Genomic DNA, 19,152 nt, shown 5'->3' with positions numbered 1-19,152 from the left:
CTCTAAATAATCATCAGGCTTTTGAGAGCGTCTTTGTCACACCTCGACCAAAAGTTAACAAAAAACTAGTGCTTTCAGTTATCGAAGGGTATTTCTTCTTGCACTCCTCTGTTAATTTAAAATAAACTTTCCGAAATATAAATATATATTCAGAAAAGTTCATTAGGATAACTGCAAGTTGGAAAAAAAATATTAAAAAAAAAACTCGTGAACATTGTTGTTTGTTCATTCATACTTTATTCTTAAACGTGAAATGAAAGCTAGTTAAAAGCATGGAATATTCAGCAGCACCCTTTTCTAATCCATACATAGACTTCAACAAAATTTGAGCTTAATGCATAATTTTTTAATAACAAAATTTGTACTGGTACCTGTGAACACCTTTAAAAAATGAAATAAAAAGCACATAGCTGAATGGCCAGAAAGTCATAGAGATATATTGGTGAAGCATGATTGATAAGAATGGGTCCACTAAAGTAGAGAAAAGAAAAGAGGTATGCCAGGTTTAATTCACTGCTTCTTTATCCGTGTCTACCGCGTGTTTCACTTTCAAAAAACTTAACGTGTATGGTCCCTCAAATCTCAACCCTACCACACTCTTCTCATTCTCGTTTCTCTCGTTAGGTGGCACGTGCCATGGCCCTCCCCCCTTGTTATTATCTCACCCAACCAAAAACAATTACATTAACTAAATCCATATACATGTCATGACAAATCTAAGAATTTTCAAAAAACAAATACAAAATTACTTCCGAATTATATCAATCAAAAAAACCCTTATTCGTGTTTTTAAAAAAATACGAGAGTGATGTGTGGAAGAGGGAAAAAGGTAAAGGCTTTTTCATTTGTGGTGCAAAGAAAATTTGGTTTGAATGGTCTTAAAGGTAGGTATGTGTAGCATAGTAGCATTTGCATAACTTCCCTTCTTATCTACCCAATATGTGGATCCCAGGTTCTCTTACTGTGTCCTCTGTCGGCAACACACCCACGTGCCACCTGTCCCTAGTGCCACGACACGTGTCAGCTGGATACGCTGTTTCCTCACTGTTAGGGTAAAAAACTACCCACGTCGACAGGCAACGTACGTGTACATCACGTGTGTGTGAGAGCGAGCTAACGAACAAATCGTCAATTTGAATTGGACTCCCCAGTGGTACAAATGTGGAACTAGAATATTACCGGTTAACTGATTTTATCCACATTCCCTGCATTTACCACAATGCCCTTGTGATTTGATCCCTCTCTTTGTCTTTTCTGACAACTACAAAAGAAATATCATGCACGTTATGACCCAATCTCTTGTCCTTTTCTTTTTTTTCCAATCAAACTCAAGTTCCATATGTATTATCTAATGTAATATAATGCATACTATAGTGGGTAATCATGACACAACTATGCTGTATATTGTAATTATGTTCATACTATTTTATTAAGCAATTTGCTCAAATTTGGAGTGTGTTGTGTATCTTAATTATATAATTATATATGCCTCTCTCACTCAATCCTTTTCCTTTTGATGAAAATTCTCCTACTTGCTTTTCATAAAACTTCTTTGACATCTCTAGTAGTTTGTTTTATTTTCAAACATATTTGACTAATGCTAATGAGTTACTCATGCTTTTGATCATATAATCAAATTCTCCATTTATGACGTCTGTGTGTTTACTTTCGGCACTGTTACTGAAAAAAAAAAAAAAGTCACAGTATTAATAAAGTAAAGTAAAGAAAAAGTCATTGCTTAATTTTTGTATGTATAAAATATAAAATATTTCCGAAAAAAAAAAGAACTTTTTGATGGGGTACACCACCTTGAGTGATCTGCACTTTGCAACTATCAATGTGAAGTGTGTTGGAGCTGTCATGAAGTTTCAGTGGGCAGAAAGAGATGGGTTTTTAGCAAAATCTACCTAAAATACAGGTTTATGGAGTATAATAGGGGAAGATACGTGAATTGTGAATAAAATAATGAATGCAGTATTAGCTTTACGTAATAAGTATTTATTTTGAACGGAAATCTAGTTTAGTGTTCCTTTGTAGACACATAACAGACAGCGTACCGTTACGCTCTTCTGATGGCAAGAAGATAGAAAGAAAGAAATATTATGTTTTTTGACTTCCTTTTGAATCCCATGGACAGCACGTGAATAGGTTCCGGTTTTTTCTCCCCTTCTGTTAACTTTAATAAAATTTGAGTGGTTTCAGATTTGCTTCTGAGAATTCATCTTTCTGAAGGATAAAACAAAATCTAACATCTAACTAGATCCACACACTGTCTCACAATTCATCCAAACAACACTAGATAAAATTTACAGGGAAAAAAATTTATATCCCTACACTACACTCAGACATAACACTTTTCCTATGTAATGTTGTATAGTTTGAGATAAGTTGAAAAAGGTATCACTTGTGATAAATCTGGAAGCAAGAGGCATGAGATCCCTGATCCAAATTATTGAGGGGTAATATTGGCATGTAGGGGCATCTCTGTAATACAGAAACAGGGACATGACAAAGTTTTGTCCTTTTCAACAGCTCCTCTGCATCACCGTTTTGCATTATTTCCGCGCTCGCACACACTCATCCCACTCTTAATTTCCACGCAAACTCAAAATAAAACTTCGATTCATTACATTAATTGAACACAAGCAATCCAAAACGTAAGGTGCCCCACAACACAACTACCACCTTTGCTCAAAATATCTCCTTCTTTATTATATTCATTTTCCCTTCATCTTCTTCCTTTATGTCATTGCCGTTTGCTATTGTTGCTACATAAAACAACACCCTTTTATTGTCATGCTTTGTAACCGTTTGCAACGGTTGGTTTGAATGAAGGGAGTGGTAACGGCTACGGCGCATTCATTGATGTTGATCAAGTGAGGGACTTTGTGTTGTGTTGTGTTGTGTTGTATTGTGAGAGAAGTGAGAGGCCCAGATGGATTTTACTTCGTTTTTGACGTCCCTGGGGACTTCGTTTCTGATATTTCTGGTTTTGATGATCGTGTTTGCGTTTCTATCGAGTAAGCCTGGGAACAATGTGGTGTACTTCCCCAACAGGATCCTCAAGGGGTTGGAGCCATCGGAAGGAGGGCCCAAGAGCCGCAACCCTTTCTCCTGGATCAAGGAGGCCATGTCTTCTTCAGAACGTGATATTGTTACCATGTCTGGGGTTGACACTGCCGTCTACTTCGTCTTTCTCACCACTGGTTTCTCCCTTTTCCCTTTTTTCTATCAATATATATGTCTGCTGCATAACTTCCTCTTTGTTGAAGCTCCTAGAATTAAACTTGGATATGGTTTTATAGGTAGTTTTTGGTCCTGTTCTCCGATAAAAATTAGAGTTTTTATCTAAATGAAACTTCAATTTTGATTGAAGTATAATACCAAAAAGCACACGAGGAACTGCATCCTGAGTTGTGTTCATTGAAAACATAGAAAAATGTTCGTAAGATTGTCTGGTCCCTTGAGAAAAATTTCACTGATAATTACAATAATGCTACCTTCGTTTCCTGTTTTTGATAATTTGTACAGGAAACAAGAGCATTTCATTGTATTCACTGTTCACTATTCATCGGTTTAGCCTTTAAGAGCTGAAACAGGATTCACACTAAGAGTTTCAAACTAATTAGTAACGGAGGTTTTTGAATTGGTTAACCTTTTTAAGAGCTGAAACAAAATTCTTTAGTAACATTAATCCTCAGGAATGAGTTTTGGATAAAATTTGGGAAACTGTTTTAAGTAATACTTGAAATCACAAGCTTTGGTCTTTATCTCATGTTCGTATGACTGAAGGACGAATTCCTTGTTCTATTTCCCGTACTAGTATTACACAAAACTGGGAAAGAAATTTTGAATTACACCAAGAAAGTCACATGTTACTCCAGTTTGCTTTTGTTTTGATTGTCATCTTTTTTTTGCTATAGATTCACCATACTACATTTTTAAATGGTTACGAAAGCCCGATTCCTGATTGTGTGACCAAAATGCTACACTATATGAATCGCTTGTATGTGACCTATGCGTGGCTTGTAGACTATGGCATTGCGATTTCATTCTCAAAATATGTTTTCACATCACATGACACAGAAAGAGAAGACAAGTGTTTTCCACTATAACATTATTTTCCCCTATAAATATGTTTGTCTGGTGGTAAACTTTCATATTTTACAATAGTTGTGTATAATATCTTTATGGAAAATGAATCCAGCATAAAGGTTTTTAATTATTCTTATTATTGTTCTGTGCTAGTGTTGAGCATCCTGGTTTTATCTGGAGTTATTCTGCTACCGGTTCTTCTGCCGCTTTCTGCTACTGACAATGCTGTGAAGACACAAGGTGCAAAGTCACAAACAACTAGCAAAGGAACATTCAATGAACTTGACAAGTTATCAATGGCTAACATCACGGTAAGATCCGTGTGTTTTTTTCTTCAAAAATATTATAGTAAATCTTCCTTTGATTCCCGAGTTAAACAGCCAATGAGTTTTTTTAATAGCTACGAATGATAATGATGCCAGAGACTGAATAATTTGTTGTCAGTGTAGGCAAAGAGTTCAAGGCTGTGGGGATTTTTAATTGCCTGTTACTGGGTTTCAATTGTTACATTTGTTCTCCTGTGGAGAGCTTACAAACATGTTTCATGGCTGCGAGCCGAAGCTCTTAAGTCCCCTGATGTGAGGCCTCAACAGTTTGCTATAGTTGTGAGAGACATACCTAATGCTACTCAAGGTCAGACTAAGAAGGAACAGGTTGATGCTTATTTTAAAGCCATCTATCCAGAGGCATTTTACAGATCTATGATCGTAACAGACAACAAAGTGGTAAGGTTACCTTCTTCCATACCCTCTCGATTAACTATAATATTTCTGACTCCATATCAAAGTTTTGAAAGAGGATCATTTAATGTGGCCATACATCATGCAGATGAAAGAAAAGGAGAGTTCTATAGAAGCAACCAATTATATTGTTTAATTCTAAAGATGAAAATGTCTAATGAATTTGTTGTTCCTGTAATGTAAATGTATAAATAGCCTATTACAACGTTTCTTCCAAGTTTTTCCTCACTGAATATTGCAATATCTAATTTAATTGCTAACAGGTGAACAAGACTTGGGAGAGCTTAGAAGGGTTTAAGAAGAAGCTTGCCCGTGCCGAAGCAGTATATGAAAGGTCTAAAACAACTGCCAAACCAGAAGGAACAAGACCTACTAACAAGACAGGCTTCCTTGGACTTGTTGGTAAAAAGGTCGATAGCATAGATTATTACAATGATAAGATTAATGAACTTGTTACCAAATTGGAATCTGATCAAAAGGTTACCCTTAGAGAGAAGCAGCAAGATGCTGCTCTGGTGTTTTTCTCAAATAGGGTGGTTGCAGCGTCTGCAGCTCAGAGTTTGCATGCACAAATGGTTGACACTTGGTCAGTCTTTGATGCTCCTGAACCCAATCAACTAATATGGCCTAATTTGAAAATCAAGTATTTTCAGAGAGAGCTGAGGCAGTACTTGGTGTATGTCATTGTGGCACTGACTATATTCTTCTACATGATTCCGATTACATTTATATCTGCATTTACTACTTTGGATAATTTGGTGAAGTATCTTCCATTTTTAAAGCCAGTTGTTCGTATAAAGGCTTTGAGAACAGTGTTGGAAGCTTACCTCCCTCAACTTGCGCTGATTATTTTCTTGGCATTGTTGCCCAAGTTGCTTCTGTTCTTGTCTAAATTTGAAGGCATTCCAACCGAAAGTCATGCAGTTAGAGCTGCATCTGGAAAATACTATTATTTCATCGTGCTGAACGTTTTCATTGGAGTTACTATAGGTGGAACCTTGTTCAAAGCATTCCACAGAATTCAGGAGAACCCCAACATAAATGAAATTGCGTCCTTGCTAGCTGAAAGCCTCCCCGGCAATGCTACTTTTTTCTTGACCTATGTTGCCCTTAAGTAAGATATCTTCCTAACTTTATTTTATTTAGTTTATTTATCTGCGATGGTACTTTACTTTGTTTATTTACCAGTAAAAGGAAATGCAGAAGGCTTAAAATTTTAGGAAATGATGTTCCTCAATTGTATCTTGTTATTATCTTTTCCTGCATTTTTTTGAAGTAGAAGTTAATCTGTTTTTAAAAAGCATGATATTCTCTCACATGATTTGCGTGTAAAGTGTAAAGTTGAAAAAATGGACTATTCCTACTAGATTTGACATAAGTAGAAAAAGGCTTCACCTTTCTCTTTTAATTTTAAACACTTGACATGACACAGATTAATTGATTTTTTCTGTGTCTTAGATTTTTCGTTGGCTATGGCCTTGAACTGTCCCGAATAGTTCCTCTCATTATATACCATTTGAAGAGAAAGTATCTTTGCAAGACCGAAGCTGAATTGAAAGAGGCTTGGCAACCTGGAGATCTTGGTTATGCAACAAGAGTTCCCGGTGACATGCTGATTGTCACAATTGTGTTCTGTTACTCTGTTATTGCTCCTGTGATAATCCCATTTGGTGTTCTATATTTTGGCCTAGGATGGCTTGTTCTGCGAAATCAGGTGAAGTTCTTGGAATTTTGTTGTCTTTACTGGCTTTAGTGATGTTCCCTTTTACCATGCTATTTTGAAATCACATCCGTTAGTAAGAGTTTGTGATATTTGTGTTAATCAACAGGCACTCAAAGTCTACGTACCATCATATGAAAGCTATGGAAGAATGTGGCCTCACATACACAAACGTGTACTAGCTTCTCTGATATTGTATCAAATTACCATGTTTGGATACTTTGGGGCGCAGAAATTCTACTATACACCACTTGTGCTTCCTCTTCCCTTTTTGTCACTGATCTTTGGTTTTATCTGCGGAAAGAAATTCTACCCTGCCTTCGAACATCCTGCACTTGAGGTTGCAGCTAATCCACTTAAGGAACCTCCCAACATGGAGTTGATTTTCAGATCTTTCATTCCACCTAGCTTGAGTTCTGAGAAGATAGAAGATGAGCGGTTTGAAGATGCTTTGTCTTCAGTTTCGAGAACAACGCCTGTTTGATGTAATTATCTGAATTTCAACTGCTTTTTACGTGTTAGTTGTAGTCTTGTAGGGATACCTTCAGATATTCATTGTTCATAATACGTCTTAGGAACCACGATGTTGAGTGTTAACTGTTGTGAATGTGATTGTGTAAGAAATTGTTGGATGGACTCGTAATGTTTCCGTGTAATGTTATGATGTGTTTGTTCAACTTGTATTACTTGCGGATAAGTGTTATGGTGTTCGGTATGCAATTCATGATTTTCGTTACCGAGTGTGAACTGATATGACCTTTTACGTCGTCACAAATTGACAATGTTGAAATTGTATTTACAAGGAGCTCGTGGTAGGAGGATGTATTGGATTTTTCGGGGATACAAGGGGTAGATATAAACCATGGCCGAATTCATATAAAGGATTATGACATCACTTATAAATATTCTTTCTAATTTTAGGTTCTATTCATGTTTTATTCCTGTTTCAGAAAAACAGTTATACTGCTATAAACAACGAGCCGGTTCAGTAGTATAGTGTGTAATTAACAAAGTGGAAAAGACAATTGATGGAGGAGATCCTGCTATGAATAGCGATGTGTGTGAGTTAAGAGTTTTGACAACTTACATTAATCTGAGAATTAGCAAAACTTCACTAGATAATATACCTTTCTGCTTTTTTTTTTTTACCCTACACAAACGTCCTTTAATTTATACAAGAAAATATTGTCATATATCCTTCTGTTAATACATTCCTTACCTGATTATTTTATTCAATTATATAAAGTCAAGAAGATGAAGCTAATATAAAAAACCAGAGATAGTGAGTGTAATTTACGTGTATAAGTGTTGGTTTTTGTTTAAGGTATAAGGAAAACAACTAAGCAACGAAACAATATATAATATTGTTTCTTTCCTTTGATTCTCTTCAATATCTTCTTAAAGATCCAGATCAAAGAGTGGAGGAGCAATATATGAGAAATTTGATTCAACGTTCATTTTCACAGGTTCCTCAAGAAGAGGTCTTCAATACCATTTATTGATTTTTGTTTAATGATAAATAAAATAAACAAGTGAGCAAAGAAACAAAATAACATACATATATTGAATTACACATGCGAGTACTAATTTTATTGAATCCGACTCATAAATTACACTAAAGTTACTGAATAAAAATCTTGCACCATGATCTTAGGTTCTGCTACTGACTATTGAATAAAAAAGTATGAAACAAACTAATCCACCAACTATTAGAAATACAATAACACATTCTTATCAATTTAATAATTTAGTTGTTAAATTTAATACAGAAGATCAATGTAATTTCCCCCCTTATGCCATCAAAAGACCAGTAGGGTTGCTCCAAACCATGGGGGAATTAGGACTAAAAAATAAATATCTGTAACTAATACAAACAAATGTTAGCAACTGTAAAACTTCAAGCTAGCATCTATTTCAGAATGATTATTGGAGAAAACAAAATGCTAAACTAAGGGCAAGAAGTCAACAACAAAGAACAATCAGATGAATATCGGGTAGCTTTGGTTTTTTGCACAATACCATAAGATACTCATCCGCACGGCAAACTACCCACGATCAACTTCTGCATGGTTGCATAACAACGACATTAGGTGGAAATTGAACATCAGGATTTACAATCCTGCAGTCTAGTCGATTCAGCATGCTCAGAAGAACGAACATTTCATCATAAAAGAAGCTTGCGCCACCTTATCATCAATATCAGTGTTTATAGAACTAACCCCTATTCAGGAGCTCCATTCATGTTGCAAGTTAAATTAGTCCAAAAAAGTTGAGAGCAATTCTCCAAGCAAATGCCACTATTTATCTGCATTAACACTGATTCAAAAAAATCAGCTGCCTCATAAGGGCAGGAGATTAACTAAGTTATGCTCCAATAAAAGCAGCGTTATATGCATCTTATGCTACTTCCGGCACGAAAAATGCAACTCGTTCAACAAACTCGTGTAGATCTTCTCACCCATGGAAGCATCCCTCTTCTTCCATTCATCAAGCAGTTCAAAAGCATCATCGACCCTTCCCTCCCGACACAACCCTTCCAAAACAGTCTTGTAAGTGAGATGATCAGGGGACCTAGACTGCCCCAACATATCAAACACAACCTCAATGGCATCCTCCAACCTGCGCTCCATCGCAAGACTACACACAATTATCACGTAAGAACTAGTACTAGGCACAAGACCCTTCCCTCTCATCTCCCTATAAAACCCCAACCCCTGACTCACCCTCCCTTTCTCACACAACCCCTTGGCAATGTAGCCATAACTATAAGCGTTAGGCTCACAGCCATACAACCCCATTTCGCGAAAAACCCGAACCGCCTCATCTACCTCCAAGCACATGGCATAAGCCTTGATGATCATGTTCAACACAAAGGTATCGGGAATAACACCAGAAGCCTTCATTTGTTTAGTCAAAGACCTAACTGCGTGCAGATACACATAACAAACATGCAACTTATTGAACCTTCGAAGCAGCGAGTTGAACAAAAGGGTATAGGTTTCGAGGTCAGGTTTACAATCGCTGGAATTGAGCATCTTCTTGTAGACATCGAAGGCGCGATTGAAGAGGAATTTGCGACCGCAGCAGAATCGGATGATAGAGTTGTAGAGAGGGACGGAGACGTCGTGGCAGGCGCCGGCAATGACCTCCTCTATTAGGGTTTCGGCGTGGCGGTAGCGGCGGCCGGCGATGAGGTGTTTGATGATGAGGAGGTAGGTTTCGCTAGTGTGCTTGTAGTTGCGCTGCTGCGCGGTCCAGCGGAAGATATCGAGGGCCAGGTCCGGGTCGGATTGGGCCTGCAGGGCCTGGGCAACGTCAGAGGGGGTGAAGCCCGACTTCAGGGCCTGGACCCACGTCTCGAATTGTTTCTCCGACGGGGTTCTCGATGGCTGGGTGGAGGACGGACGCGCGTGGAGTAGGAGGCGCGTGAGGGGGAGAAAGGTTTGTGGCCGCGTGAATGGACTTAGGGAATAAGCGGCGACGCGGAGAGTGCATAGGCGTTTGGGGATGATTGCCATTTCGAACGGTAAACATTGGAAGTGACTGAGAGGAACATTATTTTGCTACCATCTTCATAATTCAAAGAAACCCTAACTATTTTAGGGTTTTTACAATTTAAATGTAACAAATTAAATTGAGTTAGCATATTTCGAAATGTATGTTATTCATGGATTAAAGATAATAATAAACTTAATAAAAAAATTCTCTATTTATTGTCATCATTTCACTGCTTTAGTTTTTTAAATAATATATCATATATCACTGACATTTATACATTAACTTTGGATTTATTAGTTAATGAAATATATTAACGGAGATGTAAGTCTAAATTTTAAATTTCTACATGTATTATATTGTTATTCGTTGCTTTACTCTCCGCCAAAGAAATACATATCATAGGCTTTTTTAACAAATTTTGTAATCAGGTTTCAATATTATATATTGGACATAGTGTTAATTTCTCTTAAAAATTGTGGAAAGCTCACATTCTTAAAAATTGTTTCTTGTACGTTTTCTTTAGTATATGCGAAATCAATAACTAAAATAAACTATATACCTTCTTCTTTTTGTTAAAAATGTCACTTGATATGTTATGAATATTATTCAAACCTTTTCATCAATACATCAACCCTAACAATTTATTTTACAATAATACAACAATGCATGAAACAAATTAATGGCACAAGTATATTATATTGTAATAAAAAATTGTAGCAAAATTCAACTCATTTGTAGAAAAAATTGTTATGTCATTTTCATTTATAATGGTTTAATTCAGACAGATCAGAGATAACTGATTTAAGAATCACTATCTTTTCTTAAGATTTGAGAGCTAAGTGAAGGGAATGAATGACATGATTATGATATTTTTTTCATGTCTCCTCATATGTTATGATTTCATGTGAAAATTACGTTTACAATAACAATTAATATTTAAAATATCTAAATTATTTATAAAAAATCAATATGTAAATATATTATATTTTTATTAGTTTTTTATTAAAATAATTATTTTTTAACTTATTCATTTAAATATTTTTCTATAAAATAAATCTAACTCACCAAACATAATTTTAGATTAATTTTAACTTCAAAGGCAATTTAACAAATTTATTTTTCTTTTGATTAAACTTAACTTTCAATCTATTATATCAATCAAATCATTAACAAATTTTCATAAATTTTATTTATAAATTCACTCACTTTCACCTCCAAATCCTTTCAAAACAGCAATACAAACTTGACCATCTAAATTCATTCAAATTCATCATCTTTCTCTCTCATAAATCAATATTCACAAATGAACACACCCTTAGAAATCAAAGTATGAGTCAAAAATTTAACATTAAATAGATCTGAGAAAGTTAACTTATATATAAGAAAAACAATATTCAAACATTGAACTTAAAAATTTTATATTAAAAGTGATGTCGTATTTCTTATATAGATCACTCATGTCTTATAAGGGTTAATCTTCCAAACTGTTTCAATAAAAAAATTACAAGAGAATTCACTCTATTACCATGTCATCTTAGTTATTAATATGTTTTGACACGTAATAAAGTTATGTAAGCAAATGAGTATATGTACTCACTTATCATAACAATTAATATAATTTTTTAACTTTTAATTTAGGATTTTTTTTTTCCATTGTCTCTTTAATAAATTGTATAGAAACATTTCTTGCAAGTATAAAATGAATATTAATTTGTACATGTAATTAATTTACAATTTTATTAAAATAATGGTTGTCATGTGAAAAAAATAGCATGAATTTGTGGTCACATGTATGATATATTGTGATATTTGAACTATTGTTTGATTTATGGATCAATTATTTACAATTATGTTCACATAGTTATAAGATTGGGTAGAAATTCATATATACAATTGAACTTTTCCGTACATTTAACTATATACAGGTCTTTATTCAAACATATTTGATATAACTCTTCTAGACGGTATAATTTAATATTCATTTTATTGAAATGGATACCTTTTATGTATAAATTCATGTGTGATTTAAATAGTTGTTTTATATTGACATTTAAATTAACTTAAAATTGTTGAGTTGTTAGTTGAAATGTCTAATCTCATATACACTTAAAAATTATTTTGATAGTTTATCCCTATTTGTGTCCATTATACCTGTAGATAGAGATTCACGAACATTATATCGAGGATATTACAATTTTATGTGTGACTCTTTATTAAGTTTGTATACATATATTATGTACACATTTAATATGTATCTTTTAAAATACTATACATTCTAGATAAGTCTTCTCGTGAGCTATAATAAATAAATAAATATATATATATATATATATATATATATATATATATATATATATATATATATATAGTGTTAGAATTGAGTGTTTATCACTAGGTCGAAAACTATAGTCATTAGTTAAGGTGTAACTCTTTTTACTCACGAGTGTAACACAAGTCCAAACATCACGATTCGATTGTGATCCGATCCACTTGTTCATTGTCACGAGACAATTGATATCACATGCAACATATAGTTATACGAGGATTGATGATAAAGTATTACTCATAAATCAACAAATTTATAGAAAGAAAAACTATTTAAAAAACTAGTTAAAATTTTATTTTGTTATATATTAAGTGAAAACTCAAAATTAAGTTAAACAAAAATGATTATTTTTTTTTCATGCAAAAGAAAAAAAAAATAACTACATTTTCTAAATCGATCAAAATTAAAAGTTGTACTTACAAGAACAAAGATGTTCTTAAGTCGGGCATTCATGTTATTACAATTTCAGTATATGTCTTACAAGTATAGTCATTTCTCATATAAACGATTTGGCGCCCTTGAAAGGATGAATGTCATGGTGTGCCTCCAAAAGACATTATGGTGGTTAAGTTAACAAAGCGTAAATAATATAATAAATGTGATGAAAAAAGAAACAATATTTATTTCATGAATAGTATATGTTTATATTATTTTAGTAAACTTTTACTTGAAGGAGCTAAATAACTCTCTTAATACCTAGACTAGCGTTATTCATATTTTATTAAGATAATAATCTCTTTTAAACGACAAAACCTATATGATATCAATTTGCATGATTGGTACCATCTCAATTTCTCCATTACAAGAAATAAATCGGTGTAACGTACCATCTTTTAAATCTTTAACACCAAACTCTGAATTTTCATATATTATATTTATTTAAGTTAAATATACAGATAAACTAAAACTTTTAAAAAATAATAATTTTAATTCAGGGTAGACCACTCGATCCATATTGTTTGGGCTGAATATGATTTGAGCCTGCGAAACCCAACCCATTTAAAACTTCAAAACTAATTACAATTTTAACAAAACTGATCTTTATTACTCACTGGCCAACTGGGCGTAAGCTAAAGATTGTACTAAAGAAGTGTTAAAAAAAATTCAAAAATTTAAACTGACCTAAGAAACGACTCAGTCTTACCTCCCTCGAAAGAAGAAGTGTCTGCGAAGGGAAGAAGGGGGAAGAGTGAGTGAGTAAGAGAGTGTGGAATTTGAAGCATTGATTGTTGTTGGTGCAGAGAATACAAGAAGAGAAAAGTAAAAGGTGGTCGTTCGTGAATGATGATGATGTCTGGGAGCAGAGGAAGATTGGAGATGTTGGTGAAGAACCGGTTGATGAGTTTCTTGATCTGGCAATCCATTTCATCATCTATCGTATTCCTCCATTTTCTCTGTCTTCCCTTATCTTCACCTCACTACCCTTTCTTCTCCTTCATCGTCTTCCTCTCCTCCCACCTCCTCTTCTCCCCCACCCTCTCCTTCCTCTCCTCCCCCCACCCCCGCCCCCGCCTCCCCCTCTCCCTCCTTTTCGCCACCGCCGCCGCCTTCTCCGCCGCCCTATCCCTCCCCGCCGCCGCCCACCCCTCCTCCCCTCTCCCCCGATTAGCCTTCCGGGGCTTCCTCATCGGCTCCCTCTTCGCCTCTCATTACCTTTTCCAGCGCCGATGGCTCCTCCACTTCCCCATCATCCAGGTCTCTCACTCTCTTTCCTGTTATTAACAAATTCATACTCTTTATTCGTACTGATTTCTTGCTTCTTGTGGGAGCAGCGTCCTCCCTTTTTCAGCTTCAAGATGGGTGTTCCTTCCGCTGCTCGACAAGCCTTCAAGCTTTCCGTTCTTGCTTTCTTTATCTCCGGTGTTTTGTTGGAGCTTCTGCCGCATCCGTTTAAGTACGCCGTCGCCACCACAAGATTCTTCGTGGAGCAGATAACCTCTTTTGCTGCCACTTTTGCTATCTTCTTCTCTTGGGAGTTGACTCATCATTTGCATTGGGTTGGTTTTTCTCAAACTTATGATCTCTACATGTTTGTTGATATGCCCAGGAGAAAGTGATCTCGTGTGCTCATGCACTTTGCCGTTTTAGGTTTTATTTGTATGTTTGCCTTGGTGTCGAACTCGTTCAACCTTGTTTCATTGATCTGCTGATGTGATGTTTTGGAATTTGGGATCTCTATCGTGTACATTTTACAGCTTATATTGTTATGTATAATGTTCAGGATGTGTTAAAACAACTTTGAGTATAGTTTTATCTTAACTATCCAAAATGAAACCTTGTATAATGTCACCAGTGTACCAGTTGGAGACATATACAACAAGTAGGGATTTTGAATTGTATGAGGTTTTTATAAGGTTTTATATTCCCTAGCCTTTTGAAAGGAGGCATTGTTACCGAATGCTGAAGTTTCTGTTTTGGTTGAATATGGTACATAGGTTTTGCATACTAAGAGGGCCATATTTGCACCTCCAAAAGGATCGGCGGCAGCAGAAACTAATCCAAGTGAGCATCTCCTTTCAGCTTTGGAGGAGACTAATCCTACATCGCTTCCAAGGTATCTTGCACATCTTGATCTGTATATGGTTTGCGAGAACAATGTTGACACTTGGAGGCGTGCGGGGTTTTTTGAAGAAACCGGTGAAACTTACAAAAGAGTAGTTGCTGTGTGCTTGAAGCCATTGGAACATCTTGCAACTAAATTAGGTGAAGGCTCAGGAAGTTCTGTTGACAAAGCTACTCAATTATCAAACCAGCTGTTGTCCCCAACGGATCCACGGTCCGATTTGAAGTACGTGGAAGAACTGTACAACTTCCAGGTACATTATAACTTAATTATTTGTATAGTTTATATGAAACTAAAAACTAACTTTTTTGCTCTCCGTATAACCTTAAAGCTTTCGGCATTTGTGTTTACACTGAATATTGTTACTTCACTAGAAGGTTTTTCATGGCTTAGCATTAGCATTTCTGCAATGTCTTTCAGGCCTCACTGTTTAATGTTCATTTTTTTTTCTGTGGTGGACTATGGTTGTAAAAACTGATTTTTTAGGTTGTGGAACCAAAATAAGCAAATTTGCTAGGAGTATGATGATAAATGTACCTCATTATAAAAAAAAAACATTTAGATTGAAAGAAGAAATCATGTTTTAAAGACTCTAAACTCTTCTTAAGTTGTGACACTGATTATCAAACACCCAGAAGTTTCATTTTCTTATTTTAAACACAAACTACTGAATGGGAGTGTGCACATTAAACGAGGTCTTTAATTGAGGGAAAACTGAAAATGTCTATGGTGGTATTATACACTAACCTGATACTCTTATTTTCAATAATATTTTAGGCGTATTACTGTTGTATGAAAACTATTACGAGTCCATACCAGTTGCTGTTTTAACAGGATGATAATTATAATACCCTAATATCATATTGATTTTCAGCATTTGATATGTATTAAATGTGAAATTGCTCCCACAACCAACTATTGTGTGGATCATATTTAAGCCATCCCTCTCCATATGTAAAGAGAAAATAAGTTCAGGGGAATTTTTTTCAACACTTTCTACATGTAAACCAGTTATACATGTAACTGTAGGTGGATGGACTTAGGGAGGGGAAAGCCAACTCATGATTCCTCTAGGCTTCATAAATATTTATGTTGGTCATTGACATGAAGTGCAACCTAAATTTGATCAATTAATAACCAATGGTTCAAATGTTCACTTAATTAACTTCTCTGTGACAAGAAGCCTTATAGTTGTATGGTGACAAAGTTGCACACTCCCAGCCTTCTATCCAGAATCTGTGATAACATATTAAAAAGCATTTGTTTGCTTAAATGCAGCTATATGCATGGTGTTCAAGGAGTGTTGCTTCACTGACTGCCTGCTCACGTAAAGAGGACAAGTTTGGGGTGGCTCAGCTTTCCGGGAGTAACGCTGCCGTGGTTTCAACACTTCTATCCTGCCTTCTTGCTGTTGAAAATTTCATGGGAAAGAAAACAAACCTGCAACCACCAAATCAGTTGCTGGGAGCTGCTGGTATCAAATGGGCAACTGTGAATAGCGGAAGGGTAGATGTTGCAGCTGGTAAAAGAAGAAGTGGCCCTGTGAATTCAAAAGCTTATGCTATTGCTGACGTTCTCAAGACTTCAATCTACCAAATAGTCTCTGCATTCCAAGATGAAATGTCCGCTGGTGCTAAAGCAAATCTTCTGGAGAAGGACTGGATCACAACTGGGAAGCCCGTTTTTGGTACTAGGGAGATGCTAATACAAAAATTACGTATTTTTCTTGATTTTCGAGCTACCTAACTGCCGCATTGTAGCGTGTTTTGAATATTACTTTCCTTATTAAACATGCTTGTAAGACATTATACGCCCAGGATGTTGACAAGTGAGGAGATGTAGATGGAATGGAAGGAAAAGGTTCAGTTTTGCTGTAGAAATTTGAGATGAACAATATTAGTCTCTTGGGATTTTGTTGAAGATACTGGCATTGGCTGGTAAGTGATAATTTGAACGAGCTTTTTTTAGTAATGAACAAATTCGTTTTCTTAATATAGTTTTTTATGATCATAAAAACTTCATATTTTCCGCATGCGCAGGCACATGCACCTACTCAATAGTTGAATAAAAGGTCTTTACAGGAAAAACGTGTTGGTCTTGTTAATCATATGGAAGCGATTCTCCTCGTTGTAACGAGTAAAAACCCCTTCTTTTAAATCTGTAGTTTCTCGGTACTCATGAAAAAACTCTTTGTAATTCTTTAACCAGAGTATATGGGTTAGCATTTGTTCAAAATGTTTTAATTTTTCAAAATTGTTTGGGACATTGGGATAGGTGTGTTTATAAAAGATTCTTCCCAAATATCCCGTATAGGTGAGTAGAACTAGCCGACTCAACTGGAAGACCATAAAATAGCCTATTAAACCCACCCTCCATTTTCATAACCTGTTACGTTCAAAAAACCAGCAAAACCATAAGGTAAAAATTGTCAGCTATGGATTACTATGTATATTGACCGTTTTTTTCCTGCACTTCCGTAACTTTTCTTTTGCATTTGCATATAAAAAATTCTCATTTTATCCTTTTTCAAAATGTATAATCTAGAAATAAAAAATGAATTTCAGATTTTACAATCTAAAAAAAAAATCTTAAGAAAAAACGTTTGAATTATATACTCTAAAAGTAAAAAATAATTTCTAGACTGTGTAATTTAAAAGTCAGATGATTTTTAAATTGTATAATTTGAAAATTATTTTATTAAAAAAAATTCAAAAATCATTTTTAAGTTTCGGAAATCTTTCATACAGTATAATTTAAAAACTATCTTTTATTTATAGATTACACAATTCAAAAAGAAAAAAGGAAAATATTTATGGAGGTGCAATAAGAAACTATCCCAAATACTGTGTGCAGTTTGGATGGGATTGTTTGACTTTTAGCCCCAATCCTTCCGAACCTACCCATGAGCAGGCCTTCGTATAATAGTATGTTTTTCTCCCTGAAAGCTCTTGTCTAAACCACTTGAGATCTGAATTTAAAAATGAACTACTAAGTGCTAATTTAGTTCTTGAGGTTTTCATTACCTACCATTATGATTATTAACTAAATTTGTTTCATTGTAGCGTCAAGGATTATAGGGTCTGGTAATGGGCTGTCAATTTTGGTGGCATAATTGATTGTTTTTTAAAACATCAAACATTTTAGTTTAGCTGTATAATTTGTTTGTGTTCCTTAATTTGTCCCTGTGACCTTCCTGTAAACTATAAATGAAGGACTATATATAATAACTGTCAATATCAAAGATTTTATTATTTTGTCTATGTAATTTTGTCTATATTCATCCTCAAGTTGAAACTATTTTAAATGACTTTTACTATTTTTCACATTTGAAACATGTATCCAAAGCTCCAAACTAAATCAAATTCGTTATCAAAAGCTCTTTGACCTTTGATGCAAAACTTCTATAAAAAAAATAAAAATTGGACGCAAATGTTGAAAGTAGGCTTGTGAAAGTTTACAAAGAGACCAATACAACTTTGCATTCTTGGTTTATTATGCATCAACTTCTTCAACCTTTCCAGAAGTTATGAATAAAAACGAATAATTTAGCTTGGAATTTTTAAGTCAATAATATAGTGATGATTGAATGGATGAGTTATTAGGGTTTATTATGATTATTTGACATCACCACCCAGCCATCCTAATCAGTGACAACAACCATGATCCATTTGGCAAGTAAGAGTCATTTAGTCAAAGTGATGTTCGAGTTCCCTAATCATAATCAACTTTTGCAATTCAATCCTCACTCTTAATATAACTTAACAGCAAGTTGTTAAACCTTATCCATCTATCTTAAAAAACCACCATAATTTATACCTAAAGTAATGTCATTTTTGGGCATTTTCTCTGCCTACTTACGAAAACGAAACTAATGAAACACAAACCAACCACATAAAACGAAATTATTTATCACAAACCAACCACAACAACGAAACCAGGAGATGGCTCAAACTGCAATCATAGGAACTTAAAAATCCTCATCCAACCATTGCCATCCACGTGTCCGTTTTCAACACTAAGCAAAAGCAACATCTTCATTCCGCGTGTTCCTTCAACTGTCGGCAAGCTTAGCTGTCACTGCACACTAGCTAACTCGCTCCTACACGTGGCATGCCTCTCATTGGTCCAACATTCTCCCCTCATACCCCGCATCACCACCATAATTTCCCTCCACGCTCTATTATAGTCTCGTCTCTTCAATTTTTATGAC

The 19,152-nt window shown here is 35.0% G+C and overlaps 3 protein-coding genes across 3 annotated transcripts; 2 read left to right on the top strand and 1 right to left on the bottom strand.

The window, feature by feature from the left end:
* The first annotated feature begins 2,640 nt into the window (after nt 1-2,640).
* ERD4 (Early-responsive to dehydration stress protein (ERD4)) lies at nt 2,641-7,232 on the top strand. The gene is made up of 6 exons (XM_028076631.2): nt 2,641-3,206; nt 4,249-4,406; nt 4,545-4,820; nt 5,099-5,949; nt 6,294-6,549; nt 6,665-7,232. The coding sequence occupies exons 1-6, from the start codon at nt 2,936-2,938 to the stop codon at nt 7,037-7,039; spliced, it is 2,187 nt and encodes a 728-aa protein (XP_027932432.1). The 5' UTR covers nt 2,641-2,935; the 3' UTR covers nt 7,040-7,232.
* Nucleotides 7,233-8,264: 1,032 nt separating this feature from the next.
* LOC114188107 (Tetratricopeptide repeat (TPR)-like superfamily protein) lies at nt 8,265-10,151 on the bottom strand. The gene has a single exon (XM_028076632.2). The coding sequence runs from the start codon at nt 10,071-10,073 to the stop codon at nt 8,958-8,960; it is 1,116 nt and encodes a 371-aa protein (XP_027932433.1). The 5' UTR covers nt 10,074-10,151; the 3' UTR covers nt 8,265-8,957.
* Nucleotides 10,152-13,457: 3,306 nt separating this feature from the next.
* Nucleotides 13,458-16,934, top strand: LOC114186583 (nucleoporin protein Ndc1-Nup protein). The gene is made up of 4 exons (XM_028074536.2): nt 13,458-14,074; nt 14,152-14,376; nt 14,815-15,195; nt 16,221-16,934. The coding sequence occupies exons 1-4, from the start codon at nt 13,661-13,663 to the stop codon at nt 16,686-16,688; spliced, it is 1,488 nt and encodes a 495-aa protein (XP_027930337.1). The 5' UTR covers nt 13,458-13,660; the 3' UTR covers nt 16,689-16,934.
* The last annotated feature ends 2,218 nt before the right edge of the window (nt 16,935-19,152 follow it).

Source organism: Vigna unguiculata, chromosome 6 (genome assembly GCF_037176805.1).
Source record: "Vigna unguiculata cultivar grain cowpea cultivar isolate G323 ecotype 2 chromosome 6, ASM3717680v1, whole genome shotgun sequence".
In the NCBI taxonomy this organism is placed as follows: Eukaryota; Viridiplantae; Streptophyta; class Magnoliopsida; order Fabales; family Fabaceae; genus Vigna; species Vigna unguiculata.
The sequence above is the reverse complement of the archived record's forward strand: the minus strand, read 5'-3'. Positions and strand labels throughout refer to the sequence as shown.